General features: G+C 27.5%; 1 protein-coding gene across 2 annotated transcripts in view; it reads right to left on the bottom strand.

Annotated features, from left to right (window-relative positions):
* Window positions 1-12,633: 12,633 nt before the first annotated feature.
* Window positions 12,634-25,391, bottom strand: part of LOC100871711 (zwei Ig domain protein zig-8) — an 85,550-nt gene continuing 72,792 nt past the window's right edge. Inside the window, exons 5-8 of one of the 2 annotated variants that reach the window (XM_086913495.1) lie at window positions 15,410-15,596; window positions 14,308-14,429; window positions 14,071-14,088; window positions 12,634-13,693 (exon numbers count right to left, since the gene is read on the bottom strand). In XM_086913495.1, coding sequence (XP_086769621.1) covers window positions 13,563-13,693; window positions 14,071-14,088; window positions 14,308-14,429; window positions 15,410-15,596 — 458 coding nt within the window. In that variant the 3' untranslated portion in view covers window positions 12,634-13,562. The remainder of the gene's footprint in view (window positions 13,694-14,070; window positions 14,089-14,307; window positions 14,430-15,409; window positions 15,597-25,391) is intronic. The other variant, XM_003697502.4, reaches the window with a different exon arrangement.

The following is a 25,391-nucleotide window of genomic DNA, read 5'->3' as shown; positions in this document are numbered from 1 at the left end:
GAGCAGAATGGAAGATGAGAGTGGAAGATCAGAGTGGAAGATCAGAGTAGAAGACGAGAATGGAAAATCAAAGTGGAAGACGAAAGTGGAAGACCAAAGTGGAAAACGAGAATGGAAGACCAAAGTGGAAAACGAGAATGGAAGACCAAAGTGGAAAAGGGAGTGTTTCTCTTTTAATAAGGGAAAAAGCATAAAACATATAACCTATAAATCTTACTTATCAAATAGCTAAATATTTGATCCTACCTAATATAAAAGTTAAAAGATATATACAACAGAACTGAAATCATAGAGAATTAGTTTCTCACAAAAAAATTAAATATTTTTTTATAACTATACCTTTTTCCTCCCATTTACTATCTTCAATTCGTACCTGTAACAAACTTAATTACTCGATTAAAAAATAATTTATATATAAAATAAAAAACATTAAAATATTTTATTATTATATTTAAATGATTTATAATTTAAAATGAAAAATCGTCAATAAAAAATAAAATTTTTTTAACAGTATTTTCAATAACAAATGCTCTTATAAGGGGATGCTGAAAAGAAAAAGACAACAAAAAGATAATCAGAAGGATTATCAAAATAATTTTCCACTCAATGTAAATCCGAACAAACCGTGAGTGGAAGTATTTTTTATTTCGCAACACTAATATACTAAAGTCTCAAAAGAAAACGCGAAGAGTGCTTCATTGTATTTGCAATTCTTAATCAACCAAAAAAAAAATAAACATAAAAAAAAAATAGAAAACTCACGAAAACACATACCTCTGAAGTATTTCAATTATTTACGAAATTCTAATAAACTAATTTTTGCACTCATAATTTTATCATACGCAACACTAATAACGGAAGATTGCAGGCTGCCGTTGTACAACCATCTTTGTGCAACTCTTGATTGCACTGATTCATAAGCAGGAACATACTTCCACAGTCCAAATGGAAGAAGTGCGGGCAATATATAAACGAAATATTATTTATAAAAAACGCGATTATTTATAAACGCAACACTACTTTAAACAACGCGATCATTGCAACATTAATTTTTAAAATGAATTTAATACAAAATTTATTATTATTATGGATAAAAAGATATGTATTATAGATTATAAAACTACAGGATGAATTTAAATTTAAATGAAAAAAAAATAAAAATAAAAAATAGATTAATCGATAAATAAAGTATTTAAAAGCAATCACGATATCTTTTACAACGCAACACTACAGCAAACGCGATCATCCTTTTATCGAAACATTAATTTTAAACGCAAAATTTGTAAACGCAACACTAATTCAACCCGTTATTTAATCAATCGCAACACTAATAAAAAATTCGCGATGCCCATGATGACTGGATCTAGATGATGGGCCCGCATGCAATCGGCCAGACAACACAACAATTACTACGTGATGCTAAAACGAGCAACAGTGATAAAATAATAATAATGACTTCCCATCCTTTAGATCCGAAAAAATCCAAAAAATGAGAAACCATTCGTTGCAGCCCTCTTCGTGACAGTTTGTCGGGCCTCTTCGATCTTCCTCCTTCGGGCGCAATGCCCGCTGAAACTTAAATCTAGGCTCGAGATTCACTAATCGCAAACAAAAAAAGAAATAAAAAAAATTGACTAAATCGCGAAAGCTAAGTGCACATGAACGATCAATGATCGTAATGATCGTTGTCCGTACACGTGCAGAATCTCAAGCGCATCGTTCGTTTCGAAACCAAATCACGACCGCGACCGCGAAATTCGAAAAATCGATGAGCAAAATCAGAAACGAGTGGCATGCTCCATTCGCTCCAAATTCACTCTCGATTCTTCAAATTATATTTCCTGAAACAGATTGTCACGCGAAAACGCGCCTACCCGATCAGAGACTGTGACAATCTGCCCGGCCCTACCTACTTACGATTAAAACACACACACACCAGAAAGTATGCTACCTATCCTACCTAACCCTATATTTAAAAAATGGCAAAACAGGCATACCAACACATTCATTCCACGATTCTCACACATAATACTCGGGCGCAAAAGCCTACACTAGGGAAACGTCCCGGGACGCCTCCGACACCCGAGCTTGGCATACTACATTCACACTCTAACTGTACGTACCATTTTCCTGAAATCAACTGACGATACTTAGCGACCATTGCGTGAAACGCGATAAAAAATATGTATATATCTTAATTTTAATTATGAATATATTATTTAATTGTAATATTATTAATAGAAAGATATGCTTTCAAGAAGAGAAAATTAAATTACTTGTAAAGTGTCACGAAATTTGATATTAATTGCAATTTGAAAATAAAAATTATGATTTCATATAGCATATATAAATTATGCTAGAATCGTTAGAAATTGTAATGAGAATAATCGTATTGAATATTTCAAATTAAACTGTGCAAAATGTTAAACGAAACGACGCAATTCCACAGCCTAACCATACACACACAATGTGGAAAATACGTCGCGCACGATACACTAACGCATCGTCAGTCGCTGAAAAATTATTAGAACCTTATGAACTATGATCATCATACTCATCGCCTCTCTCTCATCCAAGTAGCACCTGGGCACGTGAATGAGATCCTGGCAATGGGTACGGAAAGGATTAAATCTGAAAATCCTGAGCTAAAAAGATAGATTAGTATAAATATTTTGTATCTAACGGACTAATATTTTTCAACTTTGCATTATATTCTTTATTTATATAATTTCAAATTATTTAATTATTTATTTTAATATTTATTGAATAAAATTATTTTTGACTCTACTTTATATTTTACTTTGTTAGATTAATAAATTATTAAATTTTTAGCATATTGAATAAATAAAATTTATTTAGAAAAGTAAATATTAATGAAAATATCCTCAGGTGATTTCTTCATTAGAGCATATATTCGAAGCCAAAAGAATAATATTCAAAACTTATTGCTCTGATTCTGAAATCTACCTGTCGCGAAATGTCTTCTTGCTTAAAATTTAATTCATATCTTTTTTACGAAGAAAATTGAACTTTGAATCTACTGAATGTTAAATTATATTATACGAAAATCATACGAATAACTTGTTATTATGAAGCAAAAGAAATGAAAATGATTTATTATCGAATTAATGATAATGAATATTCATTCTTCTAATTATTGTACATATAACGAAGTCGGAGGATATCCGATTTCTCCACTATTAAATTCAAATTACTTTAATATTAAGCATAAATATTACTTATTATTTATTCATATACATCCTTTTTTATGATTTTAATTGTATTTATTTTAAATTATACAAATTCAAACTAATAAATTATAATTTCATATAGAATTTGTATTATGTTGATATTAGAATATTATATTATAAAATTGCTAATATTATTATTAAAAAACCGTGAAGCGCAAGAAGACCCTAACCTGAACTAATAAATAAAAAACACAAGTAAATTTTATTATTCACGAGTATATTATAAATATATACCCGTGATCACTGTGCTCGTGCAAAAATCTACGTATACAACCAATCACTCGTGTCGATTCGGACCTTTCATCCTACGACATGAATGAGTGATTGGAGGAACATAACACATGCGACTCACCAATAGATGCGAAGAATCTGCGTTGCCATAACTCATAGGATGCCATCACCAAATAGTCATCAAGTAGAAACTATAAAATGGAATATTATAATTTAAGACAATACTGATTATTTAAAAAAATTTGAAATAAGTACAAAATATAAATAATTACCTCTTCGCGTGATGGATGATTGCCTTATTTCTTCAAGAAAAACTGACTCTACTTTACCGAAAATAAATATTAAAAAAAAATAAAAATAAAAATAAAAAATAAACTAATAACACATCTGTAAATTATAATTAACGAAAGAAACACTGACTCTAATTTCGCGTTTATTGTAATTAAATTTAGTTTAGAGCTATTATGCTCTAAAAAATATTAAAAATACTATAACGTAATAAACACTGAATCTATTGACCGCATTGCACGCGGTCACAAATATGCTCCAAAACTTAAATCCAGATGATATCTTCATCAATATCTTTAATAAAAAAAATAAAATATTAAATAGAATTTTTTTATAAAAGCAATTTGAATTATTAAAAAATTTTGAAATAATAGAAGATAGAAATTAAATTAAACCTTAAAAATATGAAATTCTATTGAAATTTTAATAAAAAAATTAATAATATGATATAAATGTATAATATAAATTTTAAAAATAAAATTAGATTTTTAAAAAATTTGAAATCCAAAAACTGAGAATTTAATGACAGATAAATATAAATTTATATTCCATAAAAAAATCTATTTCTTGATCAAAGTGAAATGCAAAGAATAAATAAATTGAAAGAAAATATATAAAGATAAGTACCTTATATGATAAATAATCATTTTATATTCTTGATACACTGACTCTACTTTACATCAAAAACGAATATTTATAAAAAGAAAAAAATAAAAATAAAAAACTAATAACGCGTATAAATTATAATTGGCAAATAAACACTGACTCTAGTTTCGCGTTTATTATAATTAAATTTATAGAGCTATTGTGCTCTAAAAAATACTAAAAATACTATGACGAAGCAAACACTGAATCTATTAACCACATTGCGCGCGGTCACAATTATTTTCTGAAATTAATATTAAATTAAGAATGGGGTGTGAAAGATAGAAGAAGCAATATTCTTTTGATATTTTCCTTCTTTCTTTGTATCGAGCATTTGCCTTGAAAATACTGTTTTTTATTTTAAGTATAACGTATAAAATATGAATAAAAATTTTGCCAAATATTTATGAATATTTAAAAAATAATGAAATTTTCATTATCAGATTTTAAAATTTGCTTTCTGATAATAAACTATGAAAATTTTTTATAAATTTTTAATTTTTTTAATTTTCTTTTAGTAAAACGCAATTTTTATCATAAATTAATTAAGAGAAATTAATAATTTAATAATAAAATAAAAATGTATACGAACGAAATATCAAATTTTACCGCGTCTTCATGACGTCCATATTGGAATTTTTTCAGCCTTCGAGTAATATCACGATGCTACCAATTAAATCTGTACAAAAGAAAATCAAAACTTTTAAATAAATAAATAAAATATATGAAATTAAGATTATACTAAAATATCATAACTAAATTAAATAAATTGAACTGAATAATATAAGTTTTTTATAACTCGATAATCGAATTATAAATGAATAAAAAAATGATTTTAGTTGCCAAAAAATTATGTTGAATAAAATATTAAAATAAATAAAATAAAATAATAATACTAATTAAATAAGAACACACGAGCGATAAAGAAGTAACTATAAAATAAATATTACGCACTAAATAGAACACAATATGAAGAAAATTTCTAAACGTCTAATCGCCACGAGTTATCGATATACAATGACATCTCTCAATTCTATTGCGTCTATCGAATTATAAATTGGAGGGGGGATACGCTTGACAGTTCGCCCGACAAGTTTGAACTTTGTATAAACACGAATCTCAATTTCATAGAAACACGATATCATACGAAATGTTTTCACTTCGAGCAAAATATAGACAAAAGAAAAAGACAAAGACATAAATAATATGACTATTACATAGCTACATACATTTATAAAAATATATGTGTCATTTTCACATACTAAAATTGATCGTAATAAATTTCTTTTATTTCAATATGATGAAAAAAAATAATAAAAACCTAATTGTATATAGATATACATATATTTTTATGAATATAAATAAAATGTTACCTGATTTATGGAAAATATTTCGAATGGCGTCGTACAATCGTTCAAATGGTGTCGTGAAATAGTTCGATGACGTCATTGCCGCAAATCCGCCGCATGCAAATCCAAAGTCATCCTCGTTATTAAATGATAATCTGTAAAAATAAAGATCAAAAACATAAAATATATGCATAATATTAAATCTATATTAAAATAAAGCAATATCTGACTTCAAATTCTATCTGAAAATGTTTCAAACCTTTAATGACGCAACAGGTAAATGAACGGTCAAAGGGAAAACCACAATGAAACACAAAATATATTAACGAAATATACTTTCACTATGTTGAATGGATTATTAAATAAGAGAAATAAACAATTATTAGAAAATTTAATAACAATAAAAAGAAAAACTCACTTTATAGGCACACTTTATATGCTTCGAACCGGCGAAACGTCCTCTCCCGATCACTTCCACCAGAAAAATGGCGGGACGCGCCACCAAGAAGTGATCTCATTGGCTGAAATACAGCGCATGCTCATACATTCAAAACCGCGCGAAAAATTAAAAGATAAAATATATAAATTTTTTACCGTTTATAATGTATAATTGCTGTAAAGGTTTGTTTATTAAAAATATAATAAAAATTTATTATTAATATGTACAATAAAATTATTTAATATATGTAACCTAATTTAAATGTTCAAATTCAATTAATTTTGTTAACAAATGGAAAAGAAACTTAATAAAAAGTCAACTATACAAAATTGAATTCTTTGGTTTTGAAATAAATACATTTTATTCTATTACTACCCAAAGTTAGAATAATTATATGATAAATTTTTCCACAAAAATTTCTTGATTACTTTATTGTGTCAGCAAGTGGAAAAGAATCCCTATAAAAATTAATATAAAATATACAAAAATAGAAACTGCTGATTTTAATATAAACATAAAAGAATCAATCTATTGTACTTCTAATGTTCTCAATCTATTGTAATTCAATGTTAAAATAATTTGAAGATTTAACTTTTTCCTGAAAAATTACTCTATTAATTTATTTTGTCAGCAAACAGAAAAGGATCATTGTAAAAATTGAAATAATATACACAAAAATAGAATCTCTAGCTTTAATATGAGCACAAAATAAAATTCTATTCAATCTCTATCCAAAATTAGAATAATTTAAATAATGACAAACATTTCCCCAAAAATTGCATTACTAATTTATTTTATCAGCAAGTAAAAAAGAATCTTTCTAAAAATTGAAATAAAATACACAAAAATAGAATTTCTTGGCTTTAATATAAGCACAAGAAGAACATTTTATGCTATTTCTATCCAAAGTTAGAATAATTTAAAGAATGATAAGGTTTTCCACAGAAATTTCTTGATTACTTTATTGTGTCAGCAAGTGGAAAAGGATTCTTATAAAAATTAATATAAAATACACAAAAATAGAAACTTTAATATAAGCACAAAAGGATCAATCTATTATACTTCTATTCAATGTTAAAATAATTTGTAGGTTTAACTTTTTCTTAAAAAATTATTCTAATAATTTATTTTGTCTACAAGTAAAAAAGGATTCTTGTAAAAATTGAAATAAAATACACAAAAACAGAATTTCTAGGCTTTAATATGAGCACAAAAATATCATTCTATTCTATTTCTATCCAAAGTTAGAATAATTTAAAGAATGATAAGGTTTTTCACAGAAATTTCTTGATTACTTTATTGTGTCAGCAAGTGGAAAAGGATTCTTATAAAAATTAATATAAAATACACAAAAATAGAAACTTTAATATAAGCACAAAAGGATCAATCTATTATACTTCTATTCAATGTTAAAATAATTTGTAGGTTTAACTTTTTCTTAAAAAATTATTCTAATAATTTATTTTGTCTGCAAGTAAAAAAGGATTCTTGTAAAAATTGAAATAAAATACACAAAAATAGAATTTCTTGGCTTCAATATGAGCACAAAAAGATCATTCTATTGTATTTCTATCCAAAGTTAGAATAATTTAAAGAATGATAAGGTTTTTCACAGAAATTTCTTGATTATTTTATTGTGTCAGCAGTGGAAAAGGATTCTTATAAAAATTAATATAAAATACACAAAAATAGAAACTACTAACTTTAATATAAGCACAAAAAGATCAATCTATTATACTTCTATTCAATGTTAAAATAATTTGTAGATTTAACTTTTTCCTGAAAAATTATTCTAATAATTTATTTTGTCTGCAAGTAAAAAAGGATTCTTGTAAAAATTGAAATAATATACACAAAAATAGAATCTTTGGCTTTAATATGAGCACAAAATAAAATTCTATTCAATTTCTATCCAAAATTAGAATAATTTAAATAATGACAAACATTTCCCCAAAAATTGCATTACTAATTTATTTTATCAGCAAGTAAAAAAGAATCTTTCTAAAAATTGAAATAAAATACACAAAAACAGAATTTCTTGGCTTTAGTATGAGCACAAAAAGATCATTCTATTCTATTTCTATCCAAAGTTAGAATAATTTAAAGAATGAAAAGATTTTTCACAGAAATTTCTTGATTACTTTATTGTATCAGCAAGTAGAAAAGGATTCTTATAAAAATTAATATAAAATACACAAAAATAGAAACTACTAACTTTAATATAAGCACAAAAAGATCAATCTATTATACTTCTATTCAATGTTAAAATAATTTGTAGATTTAACTTTTTCCTGAAAAATTATTCTAATAATTTATTTTGTCTGCAAGTAAAAAAGGATTCTTGTAAAAATTGAAATAAAATACACAAAAACAGAATTTCTTGGCTTTAATATGAGCACAAAAAGATCATTCTATTCTATTTCTATCCAAAGTTAGAATAATTTAAAGAATGATAAGGTTTTTCACAGAAATTTCTTGATTACTTTATTGTGTCAGCAAGTGGAAAAGGATTCTTATAAAAATTAATATAAAATACACAAAAATAGAAACTACTAACTTTAATATAAGCACAAAAAGATCAATCTATTATACTTCTATTCAATGTTAAAATAATTTGTAGATTTAACTTTTTCCTGAAAAATTATTCTAATAATTTATTTTGTCTGCAAGTAAAAAAGGATTCTTGTAAAAATTGAAATAAAATACACAAAAACAGAATTTCTTGGCTTTAATATGAGCACAAAAAGATCATTCTATTCTATTTCTATCCAAAGTTAGAATAATTTAAAGAATGATAAGGTTTTTCACAGAAATTTCTTGATTATTTTATTGTGTCAGCAAGTGGAAAAGGATTCTTATAAAAATTAATATAAAATACACAAAAATAGAAACTACTAACTTTAATATAAGCACAAAAAGATCAATCTATTATACTTCTATTCAATGTTAAAATAATTTGTAGATTTAACTTTTTCCTGAAAAATTATTCTAATAATTTATTTTGTCTGCAAGTAAAAAAGGATTCTTGTAAAAATTGAAATAAAATACACAAAAACAGAATTTCTTGGCTTTAATATGAGCACAAAAAGATCATTCTATTCTATTTCTATCCAAAGTTAGAATAATTTAAAGAATGATAAGGTTTTTCACAGAAATTTCTTGATTATTTTATTGTGTCAGCAAGTGGAAAAGGATTCTTATAAAAATTAATATAAAATACACAAAAATAGAAACTACTAACTTTAATATAAGCACAAAAAGATCAATCTATTATACTTCTATTCAATGTTAAAATAATTTGTAGATTTAACTTTTTCCTGAAAAATTATTCTAATAATTTATTTTGTCTGCAAGTAAAAAAGGATTCTTGTAAAAATTGAAATAATATACACAAAAATAGAATCTCTGGCTTTAATATGAGCACAAAATAAAATTCTATTCAATTTCTATCCAAAATTAGAATAATTTAAATAATGACAAACATTTCCCCAAAAATTGCATTACTAATTTATTTTATCAGCAAGTAAAAAAGAATCTTTCTAAAAATTGAAATAAAATACACAAAAACAGAATTTCTTGGCTTTAGTATGAGCACAAAAAGATCATTCTATTCTATTTCTATCCAAAGTTAGAATAATTTAAAGAATGAAAAGATTTTTCACAGAAATTTCTTGATTACTTTATTGTATCAGCAAGTAGAAAAGGATTCTTATAAAAATTAATATAAAATACACAAAAATAGAAACTACTAACTTTAATATAAGCACAAAAAGATCAATCTATTATACTTCTATTCAATGTTAAAATAATTTGTAGATTTAACTTTTTCCTGAAAAATTATTCTAATAATTTATTTTGTCTGCAAGTAAAAAAGGATTCTTGTAAAAATTGAAATAAAATACACAAAAACAGAATTTCTTGGCTTTAATATGAGCACAAAAAGATCATTCTATTCTATTTCTATTCCAAAGTTAGAATAATTTAAAGAATGATAAGATTTTTCACAGAAATTTCTTGATTACTTTATTGTGTCAGCAAGTGGAAAAGGATTCTTATAAAAATTTATATAAAATACACAAAAATAGAAACTACTAACTTTAATATAAGCACAAAAGGATCAATCTGTTATACTTCTATTCAATGTTAAAATATTTGAAGATTAACTTTTTCCTGAAAAATTATTTTAATAATTTATTTTGTTAGCAAGTAAAAAAGGATTCTTGTAAAAATTGAAATAAAATACACAAAAATAGAATTTGTTATAGTTAATATGAACACAAAAAAGATTATTTTGTTATACTTTTATCCAAGATTAGAATAGTAATTTAAATAATAATAACTTTTTTATGAAAAATTTCTTGATTATTTTTTTTCTCAACAAGTGGAAAAGATAATAGTTGAAGTTAAAGATAAAATCTCTTTGAAATGAAGACAAAAAGATTATTTTACTTTATTTATATAATATATTTATATGTAATATATTTATACTAATATATATTTATTATATTAATTTATATATTGATAAGTTTTTTCTCAAAAATTTCTTGATTAATTTATTTTGTTGGAAAGTGAAAAAAGATTCTTATAAAAATTGGTGTTACAAATAGAATTTTTGGGGGAATAAATCATTCTATTTTATTTCTATCTAAAATTGCAGTTTAAATATTGAAAATGTTTTTTTAGAAAATTTATTTTTAAAAGAGAAATGATCTTTAAAAAATATTAGAATCATATATGTATAAATAAGGAAGATATAGATTAATTAAATTTGAATACAATTGAATAAAAAAAATTTTTAACATAAAATCTAGAGAAATATAAAAATGTTAAAATATAAAAATAATATACCAAAAATTAATCGTAGTAGAAATTATTTACATAAAAAAAATAAAAATAAAACAGAATGGAATAAAAAACAATTTAACATTGAAATCAATTCTAAAAAATTTAAAAAAGGATTTAACATATATATTAATTAAGACGAAACATAAATTAATAATCTATAATATAAAAGTTATCTAAATCTGAAAAAACTACAATATATAAGAGTAGAGTTTATGATTATAATAAGTAAATAAAGTATATATATAAAAGCATAAGAAAAAAAAGCATAATATGGAAATTAAAAATTAGAAAAAATTTAATATTATACTATTGTAAATTATGAATGATTGTAACATAAGAAAAATTTAATATAAAATATAAAATAAAAAATGATAATAGCTTGAATTTAAAAGATAAAAATATCTAAGAAAAAAAGTTAATACGTAAAGGAGAATTTTAGCATAGATTTTGAATTATAAAAGACACGCATAAAAAAAATTTAATATTATAATAATAATAATATATATATGTATAAACTATAACAAGGAAATGTAACATAACATAAATAATAATATAGTTAAAAAAGATTCAAACATAACAGAAAAATTTAACCTAAAAATTAAAGAAATTAAAAAATTAACATTATTATAAATAAATATAAAAATATAAAATGTAATATAGAAATAAGATTTAAAAAAACAGAAATATAAGGAAAAATATAACAAAATATAAATCTAAATAATCTAAAACTAAAGAAAGATATTAAAACTTTAAGTAAATATATGTAACAAATGACATATAATGCAAGATCCCACGAGATGTCTATTGTGTTTGTGTAATAGATTAAGAATTAAAGCACAGCGCCATCTCTTAAATGCTAAAAACATTTCTTTAAAAATATCCCCAAGAGATGGCACTGAGTGTCAATTTTTATTTTATCTCTATCTTTCTCCCACTATTTGCTTTCTTTCTCGACGTTAGTTTAATCTGCGGCACTCTAGAGATGGCGCTGATTCTGTAATTTTTATTCTATCTCTGTCCTTTTCTCATTATTTGCTTTTCTTGTCTAAACTGCTACAATTTATACAATTCAAATGATAATGCTAATAAATTCCTTTCTTATATTTTTGTCTTTCTTAATTATATATTTATATTTATTTATCTTATTATAATTTTAATAATCTATAATTATTTTAATAATCTATTTTTATTCTTTATTCATATATTTTTATTTATATATTTATATTCTTTAGAATAAAATATCTTTGATAGATAGAAATTTTTAAAACTTATGTTAATCGATGTATCCTTTCTAATTTTATTTTCGTATAATTTATAATTAAAAAATATAAATAAATTATAAAATATATTACCGTATATCTGTTGACAAGTTTCGAAATATTGAACTTTTTTTTCTATAAAAATCATATTGTATATTTTCTATGTGACAATTCTTATAGTAATTCTTGACTTTTATTTCCTGTAATAAAAAAATTTGTACAATAATAAAAACTAAATAGAATAAATATTTGGACAACATAATAAGGATAAGGATAATAATAAAGTAAAATAAGTAAAATAAGAAAGGTAGAATAAGACCAGAATATTTTAGATGAAATTAGTTAATGATATTTTATTATCCGAGAACATATGCGCGTAGCTAAATTGGTCGATTTAAGACGGGCAATTTACACATAATTAATAGCAAGCGATTTGCACACTTGTGAAATTATTTCAAATCGCAATGGATCGACCAATCGAGCATAATGTTTGACTATACAATATTGAAGATATTTTTATGTACAGGCCATCAAGAAGAGAAGAATGGAACGTTTATTATTATTCCTTATCTTTAAACTACTAATATTCGCAATTGCTCTTTGAAGACATTTATGGTTCGCCTAATAAACGCATGTTACAATATTATTAGAACTTTTATTATCTCTTCATTGACGTTATTATTTTTTAATTAATTAATTATTAAAAATTAACATTACAATTTAAATTTGCAATGTAAATTTTATATTTAAATGTATTTAATTTAAAATATCAATTTTGATCAAACTTTTATTTGAAAAGAAAAATGAACGTGTAAACTCTAGTCTTACAAAGTATCATATAAAATTAATATAGTGATATAAAGTATAATATAGTAAAATATAATATAATAGTAAAATAATGTCATTCTATTTAATTTCACGAAATTCTGTAAGATGGTAAAAAAATTGTAACATACATTTTTTAGATACAACCTGTTTCGTAAAATAAATTTCCATGAAGTATGTTTTCTTACCAGATCCGAATGAATCGGGTCAATATTCACAATTTCATGTGAATATTCATACTTTTTTTTTTTTTTTTTAATATTGTGTTACATGCTAATTTATTGCATACAATTGTTTATTCGGCAGTTTTCGTTCATTGTAATACTGATCTGTTACTAGAAACGCTTTTTGGCTGGCATTCACGAATACAGAGCGATGCGAAATATGTAGTGTGCAATCGTAATTTGAAGACTTTGTTTTTTGATGAGGTTCATGACGAGCTGATCATCCAAGTCTGGAGGAAAACAAAGCTGGCAATTGTGATATACAAGTTATTCAATTTTTCGCAGTTTGTTCGCGCTGCATTCCATTGATCATGATGAACCGCAGCTTGCTTTTCACCTGCAACAAAAAATAAATATATTAGTATGGAGAAAATATAAAATGTTTATATTTTTTTAAAGAGAAATTATAAAAATATTATCGTAATTTTATTCCTTCTCCTTGGTATCTTCGATTAGTCATCAACTTTATAAGGAAATTCTCCCAATCAGAAAATTCATTTCAATTCCATTTCAATGAAAATATTTTGAACTTCAGGAAATATATTTTACAACAAGATGATAAAAAATCAAATCTTGAATTTCATATTAGAATAATATATTTTAACTTGCATTGCTAAAAAATTATATAAATCAATATAAAATAATGAAAATAACATTGAAATTTAAAATTAACTTTACCTTTTCAAAATAAAAATCGCCAAGAAAAAATTGTACCGTATAATCCATTGTACTCTGTGTATTTATAAAGTTTCATTAAAAATTAAATTCTAATTAATTTTAATAACACAATTTGTAAATTAAATTTGCTTAAGACGTATGAAGATTAACTATATGAAGTATATAACATATATGTTTTCAATATTACGCTTAAATTTTATATTCACATTATTGAATTATTCTATCACCATAAGAGAATCTTTATACAAACGCATAACTTTCAATTCAATTTACCATTCAGGACGTGAATATGCACCGCGGCGGTACTGAATTGGCTCACTGAGCACGAGTATTCGCCGCTGTCAGTCTTTTTCGCCTGTTCGATATATAGCTTGGTCACCAGATCTTCGTTCGACCTGAAAAATCAGTTGTCATGTTATACGTCGAACGTTCATTTCAATATGTATTTTTCAAAAAAAAAAAAAAAAGAAAAATATGCAAACGTTCGATGTCGAATCACGATAGGATCGAATATCGTGAAAAATTGAAATCGATAGTGAAACGTACTTGCTGTGAAATATCTCTCGTTCGAATTTCAAAAGAAAGATAATTTCGTCTTGTACATTTGGAACGTTAATCTTGATATCAGAAACTATGCAAATTTCGTTGAATGTTCTGAATTAGGCACGAAATCATAATACCCATTCCATGACAAACATCAACAAGATCCAATACCAGTGGATGGATGAGACTCGTTTAATAAGATAGCATTGAGTTCAAATGTAACAATTTAAACCCTACCGAAATGGAATTATATTCTATTCTAAACGGATGGATTACGACTTAACAATTTACTTAATATAATATATTTCGTTCAGACAATATAATACAATTTCTAACAATATATACAAGATAATAAAATTGTGCATAAAAAAATCCACAATGCATCGATTGAAAAAAAAAAAAAATTACACGATTCTATTGATTCTAAAATCAAATAAAATAAATTAATCATGAATATACATTTATACAATTATTTCAATCGATGAATCAACGATATAAGTGGATTAAATACGGACGAAAGTATAAATTACAAAACGAGAATAGAGTGAATACGAAAACAGGAGTCGAAATGGAATGTAGCGATTGCAAGGGCATTGAGCGTCTCGTGAAAGCGCCTCCAGGGAGACTAAACGGTTCGCTCGTTATCGAGAAAGGGTGCAGGTGAACGTTAGACAGCTTTCAACGGGGAGTCGATTCGATAAAAGCGGTGCTTACACGCTTGCTGATACGTACGAAGACACAATTGCACATCGATAAACGAACGTAAATCGAAACGCGGTTTATCTATCGTGATTCCATCCTTTTTTTTTTTTTTTCTACCATGTATGCTCACCCATTAATGTGATAAACGTTGACGTGATCCGGCAACGTCCCACCATTTTTCCTCCAGACGGGATACGGTATCCTGGAGTCAGGGCAAGAAGGTCGAGCGACACAGGCTAGCTCGATACCGCTTCCGGTTTTGTAGTACCGATCTCGAAGTTCGTGTCTGGCCTCGTCCAGGATCCTGATGTCCGGAGCTGGGAAACGAGAAATGTATTTTTTTTCGAATCCTGATCACTTGTTTGATAAATGATTGATCTACACTACTTGTCTAAACACGAATATCATAAATGTGAGATAAGTTCGATAAAGGAATTGAAACGCTAGATTTTAGACTATAATCATGGATTAAGTATATTCTCTATTAGATAGAGAAAAATTGTGATAAGAGAAATTGATGAAATATTTGTAAGATGCACGTAAGAAAAGAATAGGTAGAGATATAATTGGTCTATACTACTGATCGCAACAGTAGATGTATGTCAATCATTTGTCAGTCAAATCGTGATCAGGCGAGGTAAATAATAGATAAAATTGCCAACCATGATTAATTATTTTGCATTAATTATTTAAAATATAGAAAAAATTATGATTGAAAAAATAGCATATTTACGAAACACGTATAAAAATAGAAGAATAGAGATATTGATTGATTATTATATTTTATTATATTTTTTATCATTGCTTTTTCGTGAAAAATTTACTTCAAAATAATTTACTCTTTTACAACGAACTTTTCACCCTCACAATTTTACTCCAATCATAATCGTTTCCAGGCAAATCACACCGTAATGTGATAATAATAACTTGATTCGATAATTAGCGAGCGAACGAGCGCGAAAAGGTTTCGAGAGAGCGAGAGCAACAAGGTGTTGCCTTCTTACAAATGAAAATAAGATGAAATATAGAACGAGCGGAAGTACGTGACACGATACGTGCTCCTGTTTCCGCGGCAATCTTCTTTTCTGTGGGCTTCCGCAAGATTCCACCGACATAATTGAATCTTTCCGGATACGAAATTCAAAGTTGTTTCAGCATTGCCGGAAAACGCGTCTATGTTTTGTGTACATCTTGAACCGCAAACTGGAAAATGTGATTTAGTCGGTATGCGATGATTTTATGCACGGATATGAGCGTTAAAAATGATTTTATAGTGAGATAAAATTTAAAATTTTTATATAAAAGTTTTATTATTCAAACATTTTATTGAATATGACGAAATTTTTATTGTTGTTTATTGTATTTGAAAAATAAAAGTGTAAGTAAATTTTTTGTTATTCTAATATGAGCACAATATTCTGCGAAGAAATTTATTATTATTAAATCAAAAAGAGAATGTGTAATTGTTAATTGTTGTAATAATTCGAAATAAAAGTAAGAGTGTAATTTATTTATATAATTTATTAATTTACTTGTTCAATCTAATGATCAGATCAATATTGGTCAAGTGGGAAATTATTGATCTACTGTTTTTTTAAAAAAATTATTAATTTATACTATTATTCATTTAATTGTCATTCTAATAAATTATTAATCCTGCCCTATCTATCCAAAAATGATTGACCTATATTATTTCTTTATTCGTTTTCTTCATTTTATCGAGGCATCTAATAAATAATTGATTTAAACTTCTCATTTAGTCATAACTATTTTATATAGATCGATCAATCATCCCTTAAATATGATAAAATAGCCATGACTAAACGAAGCAATTAAACTATTAAGTGTCATTATAATCATCAATTAATCTACTCTAATCAAAGAGGTACAAGCAGTAGAAAATAGAGCACTCGAGAAAAGTATCACGCCATTGATCCATGCCACGTATATTCCCCAAAGTTTGCGTGTCCTAACTTAAACAAACATCACACGTCAAATCGAATTACAAACAATAGAAAAGAACGACAAAGAGGACAATAGAACAATTATCCTCGTCCTTTCTCGAACAAATCCCCTATCCTCTTTGGAATTCCCTGAGCAAGAATAGCTTCGATCCTGAGAATTCGATCCAATCATACGATTCCTCATCAGAGAAATCTTAAATATCGTTGACAACGATAAAATCGTGCCAGGAAATTATTTTATCGCTTCCATGATGTCGATATCGATCGTGGAGCTTTACCTATAGGACTTCACGACCTAATTGAACGCATATCTCCTCCTCTCCGCGTGATTCATATCGTATGCGAGGCTCGTGCGTTCGAACGAGTGGAAAGTGTCGCGAGGAGATCCGTGGCATCGATTTATAGAACGATGCAGGATGGAAAATGGGAAGAGGAACGAAGAATTTTTCTTCCTCTTTTCGATGTTTTCCTTTTCCGTTTTAATCGAGAATTTCGAGAATTATGAGAGTGAGTCGAAAGTTTTTTGGTCGATGCAATATGGGCTTCTTAAATAAAACTTAATATTCTATGTATATGTAGTATATTCTATGTATATACTTGATCAAAATAATTTTCACACGAGTTTGTCCATTTCTCTCATTGATTATTTTATTAATTTGAGTTTATGAGAAATCCTTGAAAGAGAATTCTTTCCTTTTAGTTTAAAATAATTAATTGACCGAATAATTATCTAGATAAAATATAAATGTCATATTATATAATAATAACATATAGTTTTTATAAATAATAATAATTTTATAATAATTTTGATGAATAAATTGTTTCAAAAGAAACTTGAAGTAAAAGAATACTCAGAATCTCGAAGGTTGTTTTTTCTTTTTTTTCAATTTTTATATTAAATAATATTTTGAATATTATATTCCATTGTGTTTATGAATCTCTAGTTTTTTTTGATATATATTGAAAGAAGAAAACTTGCATTAACATTTTTTTTAAATTATCACAACTTCTTTAAATGGTAACTAGTTCGTTTGATAAACTCTGATTCCTCTCAGGTGTATCGAAGAATTCGATCGATCAAGATTTGTTTCCACCGATATCGAAGAAAACAGGGTTCTGGTCTTCGTGTTCTTCGTTTCTTATTTCGAGATAAAAGAGTTCTTTGGCGTTCCGTGAGGCGCATCTTTTCAGAGTTTCGATACGCGAGAGAATAAAAATCGCTGAAGCGACAGGGTAGTTCCGATACCACCTTAAAGTTTTTGCATATCTCGTTTAAACTCTTAAGAGAAGGATATTTTCGACTCCTGCCGTGTCTCGAATCTGATGAAAACAAATGATCGATCTGAAATCGAAGATGTGCGATAAAAGAGAATAGCTTGCGATATACTTTTCATTTTCGTTTTCAATCTTTTAATAAATAATAGCATCGCGAGTATTTCTGAAATATTTTCTCGTGTTTCTTAATATGATAATTAAATCGAAAATTTTTATTTTAAATATAAAATATAAGAAAATAATAAGTTAAGATTAATATTTGATAATTTTAAACATTTTTATAAAAAAGGCCAATTTTATTATAATTTTATTATTGTAGATTGAAGTTAAAAGTCTAATAACTATGCTTAATGAAAAAGAAAATATTCTAATATAAGAGAAAATAGTAGTATGATGATTTCTATTTAATATTAAAAAAAACTAATTTAATGGACGTATGAGACAAATACAGATAAACATGAAAATATATTAAACATTGGAATGATTTACTCACATATAAAATATATCAAATTATAATTAGCAAGCAAATTGCTATCTTTTTTCATTATACCTGATGTAATGTAATAAATTTTCATCAATGTTGATCTCTTGAAAAAGTTTTGCAATAACATAAAATTAATATTCGTGAAGTTGATTTTATGGAGAAAAGTTAATTCGCATCTACATTAATCATCTATGAAATGCTTCATATATCTCGTAAAATACAATTTTTATTAAAACGAACTGCACATAATTTTGCAGAAAAATTTTGTACCATTACATTTTAATGAAATGTGATATTTTTATGGTACGAATATATTTTAAATAAATCAAAAACGTTACGATAATAGAATTATCGTAAAATTTTATTTTTCATCGAAATAATTTTATTCGTAACGGTAAGCGAACGTTCAAGTAAAATGAAAAATATTCCATGCGGTGATGTTTAGTCAGAGATGAATTATTCATTGAAGGAGAACTTCTTGTAACCTAATCTACGAAACATTCTGCTTACGTTGAACATCATACTTCCCTCAAGTCTGTTGCAAGTAAGCTCTGAATCATCTTTAAATAAACCACCTTCGTTCACCCAAGAAACATTCGTCTCTTTCATTCGAAATTAGTTTAACCATTCAAAGGAATTCTCTAATCACGTATCTCGTAACCACAAAGGCGAAAAATAATTGAGTTAATTCTTCGAATTTCAAAAAAATTCTTCTAAAAAATACAAATTAATATCCTTCTATTTTAATAAGATTTTTCTTTAAAGATATATCATAATAATTTACAATAAAATCGAATATTAAAATCATTTGTTAAAGATAAAATTTAATTTTATCCATCTCCAACTAATTGCAAGAAAATAAACTTTGACAACTCTCATATAAAACAAAAATTTCTATCAATCGTTTTTATTAACATTTTAAATTTACTGTGACTTATACCATTCACTTTAGATTTCATTTATCATAAATCATCAATTATTCTCTTCCTTTTTCTTCAATCAGTCATCTCATACGTAAAAGAAAACCTTATTACAAGGCATACTCAAAATTATCACGTAGACATTGATGATGAATTTAATGCATCGTAAACATATATTTCCAAAATTTCAATTAATCTTCCAAATTTATCGCTTTCAATCACCAAAAGGAAAAAAAAAAAGAAAAGAAAAATCGAAACAATCGTTTGAACTGCATGAACTCGATTCACCGTCGAGAATTTATTCAAACTATTGTTATATTCGAAACGAGGCCCTTTGGCGACCAAATGACGTCAATAATACCTTAGACCCACGAATTAAATTCTGCCTAACGAGCAGGTTGGCGAGAAACACGTAAAATCTCTCGCTGGTTCGGCACATAGAGGCCGAAACCTCGAGCGTATTGACTTTCAATTCGACATATTGACCCGGCCTGACAAAACTACCCCCCTCGACAAACACACTCCCGGACTGTGGTCGTGTTCTTTGCTTGCACGACCAGTTTCTCAATTAAACTTTTATTATCCCGCTCATAAGAACAACGATCGTATACGCGAAACGATTGGAAGGAGAGTGGGTCGTTGGAAAAATCCAAGCTCGAGCATCTTCTAATTAAAGGGATACTTGCTGGCTGCCGATAACCTCGAATGAAATAAGAAGAATGGAGGATATTGATTACATCGCGAATATGGCCATGCTTATGACACAATCGACAACATTGTTATTTCTACGATTTCATTTAAACGAATATCATTTCGAATTAATTTAAACGAACATCAACAGTCATCCTCATACGAGTGTAACACGTTTCATCGCACAATCTATCTCGTTATGTTAAATAACTTTAGTTAATGCAAATTTTTCATAACGTTTTTTTTTTTTCTTAAAAAAATGACCGGAAACCACAATCACACATTTTCCAATTTATCGTAAGAGTCAAGCCAATAATTGCTAATTCGAAATGACAATCATCCTTGACAGAGAATAGAAAATAAAGAATTCGAGGAATGAAGCTGAATCGACAAAATCTCGTGGATGTAGGAGAGGATGTAAGAAAAAGATAGGATGGCGGAAGAAAATGGAGATGAAAAATACCGTGTCGAGTTTAAAGATTCCGTGAAGTCCGACAGAGCGAGGACTTTCGAGGCCGGAAGCTCGAGGAAAAGTTTTACTACTCTTAACTGGATTAAACGGAAGTTTTGTGTTTCTTAGTCTTATTCCAGAAAGGTGACGACCGCGAAAAGAAACGGGAGATGTGCCATTGAGAAATCAAGACAAAGAGACGCGCTGTGGATAAGTGAACTGGGGAAGTTTTGCTTTCAAAAATGATTCGTCACTTGGTCGGTGACAATTGCTATCCTTTGCGAAAGATACAATTTTGAATTCAGACAGATTCTTTGACAGTGGTAATATTAGAAATATTTAGAACATGCAAAAGTTGAGAATATCATTTTTGAAAAAAATAGAATTAGATATATTTCAATTCCATCGCGAATAATTATATAGACTTTAAGAAATTGAATACCAATCATACATTTTGGCATTAAAATACAAAATTTTCTAAGTAGAAAAATTGGTCAGTCGCTTGAACTTTATGATGCTCGATTAATATTTTATAGAGGCGATAGACATTCTTAAGAAAAGAGATATAGAAGATTTAGAAGAAAAATCGATTTTGTTTCTTCGCCATTTTCTTTTCTGATATCACCTCGATTTGGATATGCATATTTATGCGAGTCATTGTACTTCTGCGGTACTCGTGTAGCAAGGAACATTTGAATTCGCGATGTATCGGAAAGTTTTTCCAAGGGATGAGAAAGCAGTCAAAGGAGAGGATTGAGCGTGTTTCGTCAAGTGGAAAGTGTACATTTGTCATTTTGTCATCAAGTTTTGCCAAGCGAAGTAAAGCAGGAAGACGTTAAAATATTCATCCTTTGTATTTTTAGTTAATAAAGAGTTCGATGGAACGTGAAATTCCAAATTAAGCGATGAGAAACATAACGAATCGTTACTCGTATGCTTTTCCTTTTTATCGCAGAATATGAACGAATATCAGACAAAAGCATTATATTGAAAACACGATATAGAATCTCCATTAACCGAACTAATAGGGAGACGGCAATCTGTTCAGATAATGAAATACAGATTTCTTTTAGAATTATTTTATACTTTGAGAACTAAATATAAGCTTTTTCATAAAATTAGGGATCCCATGTTTTTTCTTAAATTTATCAACTTTTGTATAAATTTTTTAACAATATATAAAGAAACGTGCAAATAATTTTCCATTTTATTCTTTTGTATTTTAATCATTTAGTATCATTATTTGTTTTCATTTTAATAATCAATACTAAATACATTTTGATATTATACACGTATCCAAAGTTGATTTCGAATTAAATTTTATTTCCAGTGTTATGATAAGAAAAAACGCTCTTATTTACATCGAAATATTATACAATTTCTATTGCAATTTCAAATTTTTTATTTTGTTACTTCTCCACTCAAACCTATTAAATTTCCATACTAGAATCGTTTAATCGTGCTACACTATCTCGTGCAATAATTGCAAATGAGAAACTCGGGAAGAAATCGTTCTCAACGAGTATTTACTCGAAGAAAATTAAAAAAACGGTGCTCAGACAGTCTCTCTCTTTTTCTCTCTCGATTATCGTGTACACAAACAAAGGACAAGAAATCCAGAATAAATTTCCATTTCTAAAATCCCTCTCTTCTCTTTACATCGGATACTTCCCGTACCGTCTTTTCAAATTTCGGTAAATTTGCAAATTTCCAATCTCGACAATGAATCCGACACAAGTTTAAAAATAATCGATCGATGAGCGGGACAAAGAGTTTGAGAACAAACTTGGAACAGAGAGGTCCTCTTTGTCGACTTCCTCGTGGCTGTCGCATCGCGAGCTTCCTATTAACCGGCGGAATAACAATTTTTTTCTGGCCGATCCAAGCCGTGGCTGGTGAATTAAAGATCAAGCTAGACTCGTGGAGGCTCGGCAAACGTTAACGAGAATTTAAAATGGGCCATCCCCGAGTGTCGGTTGAAAGTTTCGACGGTGGTTCCGGGGGACGATCTGTAAACTGAGTCGCGAAGAGAAAATAGCAATTTGAAGTAGGCAGCTTCGATGTTGGCACTGAAGAGGGATTCGAAAGTATTCGAACTGCCGGCTCGATATGCCAGGCTGAACGGTTTTTCGATTTAAAAAGCGAGAACCAGTCGATAATTTAGAAGAGGAAATGGGTTCGGTCATAAAAGAGATCTTTATTGAAAGGGAGGAAAAGGGGGATGCGTGTACATTAATCACTCGTTTCCTCGTCCGTTCTCTTCGATGCGACGCCTCTATCGATATTCTTTAAAAATTATGTCAACGTTCTTCTCACTCTTTGATTGGTGTCCACTCACGAGAGAAAATTATTTTCTCATCTTCTTCCGTGATGGAACGTTGTTGACCGCGCCTATCGATTGCTTGTTGCTGTCGTCTTTTGTGTCGGAAAAAATTGATTATAATACAGACGAGTTTATATATATACATATATGGAGGTTAAAGAATTAATCGAGTAAATACGATGAGAAATTGAATACCGAATGAAAGATTTTTGCGCGATGCATGTGTGAGAAGATAGAAAAGTTATGCAAATTATTGTTTAAACGTTTTTCAATTTGTTCGTCGTTGAAAATTATTCATAGAGAATTAAGAAAATGTTTGTGAATTGTTAAAGGATGAAGATTTTGGAAGATTGATTTGAAATTCCAAAATAAGAACAAAAATATTTTATTGTATTTAAACAAAGCAATCTGTATAAATAATGTTGAATAAAGCTTGTTTCAAGTTACGATCGATTCGATTCAAAAATAATTCTGAATATACAGCGATCACTATTCATTTAACAATTTACATAACAAAAAGGAATTTATATTATTCGTTTATTTGTTTAAAATAGCCATAATTTCTTTGAAATATACACAATCTTTTTCTCAAAAAATATTTTTTTACACAGCTTAAAAAGAGGATAAACTCGATAATCTTCATTAATTTCCGAGAAAATATCTCGCAACACTTTAGAAAGATATATTCGAGCCAAAATCTAATAAAAAAGAGAAAAAAATGAATCTCTAAAATAAAAATCCAACGGAAGTCTAAAATATTTTCCCTGAAAATATGGAACAACGAGTCGCTTTTGAGATTTAAAACGCTCCCACGATTTTCCCTCTAATATGAAATTATAAGCACCACGCGCTTCGAACGAGGACGATAAAGAATGCCATTATAAAAATGTAATTTGTAGACGGGAGAGAACAGCGTTTCTCAATTGCTACCATCGCGCGCCCATCCATCGTTCAATTTGAGAAACAATCAGACGTGAAACGAGGGTCTCAAAGCACCGATTTCGTCCGAGTCCCCGATCATGCCGCCGAGACAAAGGGGAATAAAGGAGGTACGTAATCCAGTTCACAGTCGGGGAATTGCAAATTCTTGTATAAATACGTTCCGACGTTCTATAAAATCAACCTGCGCGCCCCACTTCTTCACTTCCGGGAGATGCTCGAGGCGCGGCAGCCTTCGCGAAAATCCGCCATCGCGTTATAAACTTTTGGTATATAACTGTCGTTTGAAATTGGTTCCGCGTGTGAGTTGATTAGCTACGCGATAAATTCCCCTCACGCGTGACGTGCATAATTAACGATTTTTCGTCACGTGCTTTCCGTCTCGCGACGTGGTGATTCGTTACCTCCGTATCTGATTTCGTGAATTTTTTAAGCTTCGATGGTAACGTAAATAATGGGCTTGAATTGGAGAGTGTGAAAATTTAGGAGATAATATGAGAGAACTTTTGTAATTAAAAATTTTTAAATTTTTAAAAGTTATTTATCCGAAAGGTATGAGGAAGATATAGAAAATAGATAATTAGATAATAGAAAGATATAGATATAGAAAATTTGGTTTAATTTGGTTAAATGATGATATTTTTCATATGATGTAACGTGGAATTTTTTGTAACGAGATATACATTCCATCAAGAGCATAAAAAATTAGAACTAGAATAGTTTTTTTTTTATAAGAAAAAATTTTATATATTTTATTTTAAAAATTTATTCATTATATTTAAAAAATAATTTAAAAATGAAAAGATAAGTAATTATAATTTATAATTACTGTTAGAACTGTTTAAGATTAAATTTCATTGATATCGTTCTTCGTTCGTTGAATTTTTTTTAGCTTTATAATTTTTGTTTTATATTTATTTTCCAAAGTTTCTTTGGTTATATGGTAACGTAAATTTTAATTTTTATAATAATATACAGCGTTGTAAAATTAGAAAAGGTCATCGATTAGAAATCACTAACATTCACTAATTTATTTTTTTTCTTTTAATAATGTAATCTTGGTCAA

Source organism: Apis florea, unplaced genomic scaffold (genome assembly GCF_048593485.1).
Source record: "Apis florea isolate Af1SG1 unplaced genomic scaffold, ASM4859348v1 contig_3496_pilon, whole genome shotgun sequence".
Classification (NCBI taxonomy): domain Eukaryota; kingdom Metazoa; phylum Arthropoda; class Insecta; order Hymenoptera; family Apidae; genus Apis; species Apis florea.
This window is presented reverse-complemented; position numbering and strand designations above follow the sequence as displayed.